This window comes from Terrapene carolina, unplaced genomic scaffold, assembly GCF_002925995.2.
Source record: "Terrapene carolina triunguis isolate 2854851 unplaced genomic scaffold, T_m_triunguis-2.0 Scaffold511, whole genome shotgun sequence".
NCBI lineage: Eukaryota > Metazoa > Chordata > Testudines > Emydidae > Terrapene > Terrapene triunguis.
This window is the reverse complement of record NW_020664862.1, coordinates 1,217,608-1,222,465: the sequence shown is the minus strand read 5'-3', so window position 1 is coordinate 1,222,465 and position 4,858 is coordinate 1,217,608. Positions and strand designations below refer to the sequence as shown.

The window sequence follows — 4,858 nt, the reverse complement described above, 5'->3', positions numbered from 1 at the left end:
GCTTGACTGCAGCAGCCCATCCATCAGTGGAACAATTTAAGAACATAAGAATGGCCATATGGATTCGGTCCATCTAGCTCAGTGTCCTGTCTTCTGACAGTGGCCAGTGGAACTCTCAATGACCACAGACTCAGATAAGGTACGAAGGCACCCTGCCAGGTTTATTGCCAAATGAAACACGGTCTCTAGCTCCCCGGATCAGATGTCTACGGTTCTGCTAGTATATATGTGCCCCCTGACAATGGACTCAGCTCAGTCAGTGGCAGGACTTTCCACTGCCCCCTAGGCTGGACAAAGACAGCCCCTCTGAGATACATCTTTATACACAGATACAAACGAGTTACACATCACTCCTGACATATCGAGGTGCGACCCTTCTACATATCAAGGTGCCACCCATTACATTGTGCATGTTGGTTCGATCAAAACATCCCTATCCATCATGTCATCCTGACCCTGTCTTTAGGATGGGTCAGCATATTCCTGTTATCTATGGGGAGAGTGCTGGTATCGGGGTGTTCTTGTACCACCCTGGAATGTATTTACAGACTTGTACCTAGTACCTCTTAGGCATGTGGGTTTCTGCAATATCAGCCCTGTTCTTCCCAGATTCTGTGAGCAGGGCCTGCCTCTTGCTCACAGCTTAACGTTGCTTTATATTAGCAAAGTTGTGGCTACTTTGGTTTAGGCCTCAGGCCTCACACCAAGCCTCTGATGCATGGGCTTAAGTTTCAGGGCTTCATCTTACTACAGACGGGCCTAGCTACCAGTGGGTCAGTGAGATCTGTGCATAACTTTGGGGATCCCTGGATCTTGGCTCCCCCTTTTCATTCCTCAGGAAGAAGGGAAGGGACTTCTCCTCCTGGAATGATCCGAGGGAAATTTCCATGTACGGAGCCTTGTGGAATCTCCCTTCCCTGGCCTGCATCCTGAGTTTGTAATACAGGACAGGGGGCTACTGAGGAGAAATCTGGTCCTATATTAATAATATTTTAATGATTAATTTACTTATTTATTAATTTTATTTCAGCAAGATCACAGCTGTGACGTTGTTACCACTTGGCCGCCCCTGAGGTAGCCCTGTGACTAATCGGAACCATACAAACAGTGACAACAAGCCTGGATTCCAGGAATAGACCCTGCAGAAGGGCTGGTGCTGCAGTCCATTGGGGTAGCATCACCGCACGTCCCCTGTGATTTGGCCTCCTGCAGTTTGCCATTGGCTGTCACGGGGATTAAAGCTGGTGCACATGAAGCCAAGCAGCCGAGGTTCCCTGATAGCCAAGTAGCCCCCAAGGGAATGTGCAGGCATGCTTCATAAAGACAGTTGCCTCCCCATCTGAACAGATACTGCCTGCTGCCCGTGCAACCTCTCTGATGACTCCTTGTTCTTTACGGTGAAGACCTCTGGTGTCAGCGGCTCCGCTTCTAGCAGGAATTGGGTACGTTGGCAGGTTTTGCTATCTTTCACATTTGCACATATTGTCTGAAGCAGCAGAGGACTCGGTGATGGGGCTGGAGGGCAGGCAGCGCTAGGTCGTTTGGGAACCCCTCCCCTATATCTGCCCATGCTGCACAGTGAATAATTTCAGCTACACAGAAATCTGACATTCAAAGCGATCTCAGAGTGTTAAAACCCCAATGACCCATGTCAGGATTTCTCAAGGGCTCCCATTTCTATAGATGCAGTGTGCTCTGGGCCCTATAATGCTCCAGGCTGAGTAAGAGGACACCCCAGAGAATAGCGGTTACTAGTTCCCCAATCGCGCCAGGTTTATTTTCTCCTGGAAATTTAATCAGCAAATGCATTTTCAACAATTTTATTCTCTGGCTTGATTGTGAAGGCAGGAATTCAGGGTCGTGCACTCAACAACTTTGTAATACCTGTGCAAGACTTTCCAAAAAGTCCTGGAGAACAGAACCGCTGGTCTGTGTTTCAGCAAAGAGTAGAGCTGAGGTGCAGGAAAGGGGAGCATAATAGTGGTTTCAGTGTAATTTACACGCATTACCTGTTACACGAGCATGGCTGAAGTAACTTGCACATTCAACTGGATATTAGTGCAAATGTAGTGTTTGTGACGCCAACCCCTCCCTGCCCAGCTGAAATAACTCTCTGAGTTATCTGTCACACTTCTAATTTGCCTAATACAGGATGCAGATTCTGTGAGGATGAAGAGAAGTCTGTAGGATGATCAAACTCTCTGGATTCAGTCAACATTGGCTAGGAAAAGCACTTCAGCTTCTCTTGGAGGGATTCTTGGGGATCAGAGTGTATCACCGGGAGCATTTGGCAAGGGAAAGGTAATAGAGTCCTGTTCTAATTGAATTTACACATGTAAATCTGGAGTGATTCCATTAGAGTCAATTCAGAACATGGCACTAAAAAATTATCTCATGTGCTCCAAAGAGGTAGGGGCATAATTTGGACTCTCCAGATTGGATAAAGTAAATAAAATATATATAATGAGGCAATGAAACATGTAAATAGCTTCAATGCAGGATAGATAAATAGTATGACTGTTTTCATCATGCACTTGCCATGTGTTTACACACATGTTATGATACAATGGGCCACACTCAGAAATGGAGGGCCAAAAAGGGTGTCTGCGGGAAGGTCACAATTGCAAAAGCACACAGTACTCAAATAGGCTGAGGAATTCTGAGCCACAAGATATCAATGGGGCCAGTTGCTTAGAAGAATTCAAAGAGGCACAGGGTGTTTATATGGCTTACCAGAAAATCCAATTGAAGTAGTGAGGATTTATTGAAAAACTCTTGGAAGGACTCTAAACCTTCCTGATTTACACCACAAAATACGTCTAACTGGTGGGTGTCAGGGGAAAAATTTCCTGGGAACAGGTTATCTCATAGCTGCCTATGGCAAGACTAGATGGTGCTGGTCCTGCCATGAGTGCAGGGGACTAGACTTCATGACCTCTCGAGGTTCCTTCCAGTTCTATGATTCTTCCACCTTCCTCTGAAGCTTGTGGAACTGGCTACAGGCTACTGGGCTAGAAGGACTACAGGTCTTATCCCGTCTGGCAGTGCCTATCTTCCTATTGATCCTGTAAATCCAAAACTATGTTTTTGCTGATCTTCCTTGAGCTCCGGGGAGTCTCTAGAATTGCACTCAGAGCAGAATGATGTCTCGATAAATATCATCTAGTCTCTTGTTCTTTTTCCTTTCAGGAAGGAAAGTTCAAAACTCATCGGACCTTCTCAGTCCATTATGTCAGCTGTCAATGAAACCAAATTCAACCCTGACGTTTTCCTTCTCACCGGGATACCTGGGAAGGAAGACGTCCATCTCTGGATCTCTATCCCCTTCTGCTTAGTGTATGTTATTTCAATAGTAGGAAATTCAATCATTCTATTCATTATAAAAACAGATCCAAGCCTCCATGATCCCATGTACATTTTCCTTTCCATGTTGGCCATCACAGACCTTGGCATATCAATATCCACCATACCGACAATACTGGGCATATACTTGTTTAATTCTAGGGAGATCAGCCTCAATGCTTGTTTTACCCAACTGTTCTTTATCCACTTTCTTGCAAAAATTGAATCCTCCATGCTCTTGATGATGGCCTTTGACCGCTTCATTGCGATCTGTAACCCACTGAGATATGCTTCCATCTTAACCCTGCCGAGAATAGCCAAGATGGGGTTGGTGTTTGTGCTAAGAGGGGTGGCTGTAGCATTACCATTCCCCTTTCTCCTGAAACGCTTCCAATACTGTCGAGCCAATGTCCTCTCCCATTCCTATTGTCTGCACCAGGACATCATGAAGTTGGCATGTGCGGACATCGCAGTCAATAACATCTATGGCTTGTTTATTACACTCATAACGGTGTGGTTGGACTCGCTGCTCATCTTCCTCTCTTATGTGATGATCCTCAAAACAGTGCTGAGCATCACATCCCACACGGAGTGCCTCAGGGCCTTGAACACCTGCGTCTCCCACCTCTGCGCCGTCCTGGTCTTCTACATGCCAGAGTTCAGCCTGACTGTCACACACAGATTCTGGAAGGGCTCTTCTCCCTTGCTTCAAATTCTCCTGGGCTACATCTACTTGCTGGGCCCGCCCTTGATTAATCCAATTGTGTACAGCGTGAAAAGCAAACATCTTCGTGCGAGGATAATCAAGGTGTTTTTTAAATGAATAGTCAGTTCATCATCCAGCTGCAAGGTTGGTGATACAGGGGTTAAGAAAAACAGGCCATGGCCACCTATTCCATCCTGGACCCTTATGTCTAAGACTACAAGAGCTACTGATTTCCACTCTTTAGAGAGAAGTTCAGATGGGGTGTAAGACCTGGAGCAATGGAAGTGGGCCTGTTCCCACGCGCTGTTAATGGAGGACAGGGCACTGCGCGAAGGAGACCAGGGGAGGCAGCAGCATTTACAAAGTGACTGTGTTCGTGGAGAGCCCAGGGACCAGTGGAATGTTGGCCCGTAAAGAGCCATATTGGTGGCTACTCCGACCTCAGAATTCCTGTTGATACAGTCAATAAAGAGACGGGATGTGAATGTTGTTTCTCATTACACCTGGCCTGTCACACCGTTCCATCTCTATTTAAACATCCACAGGTCATGAAAAAAGCTGCAGAGCTGTTCTGTAGTCACAGTTCTGGCCCTTAATGATCACTCTGGGAGCTACATAATCCATTGGTCTGCACGAGCTGTGGACAGGGGCTATTCAAGGGACACAGTCACCCACTCTTCCCCCACGCCCTCAGCCAGGTGCTTGTGACTGAGTCGTGTCAGAGACCTGATTAACAGAGGATCCCCAGGAGAAGCCATTCAGGTAATATCCCCCACCCCTTATTGATGACTCAGCACACAGAAGCATATT

At 46.6% G+C, this 4,858-nt stretch overlaps 1 protein-coding gene across 1 annotated transcript; it reads left to right on the top strand.

The window, feature by feature from the left end:
* The first annotated feature begins 3,229 nt into the window (after positions 1-3,229).
* LOC112107351 (olfactory receptor 51G2-like) lies at positions 3,230-4,165 on the top strand. The gene has a single exon (XM_024201008.1). The coding sequence runs from the start codon at positions 3,230-3,232 to the stop codon at positions 4,163-4,165; it is 936 nt and encodes a 311-aa protein (XP_024056776.1).
* Positions 4,166-4,858: the final 693 nt, after the last annotated feature.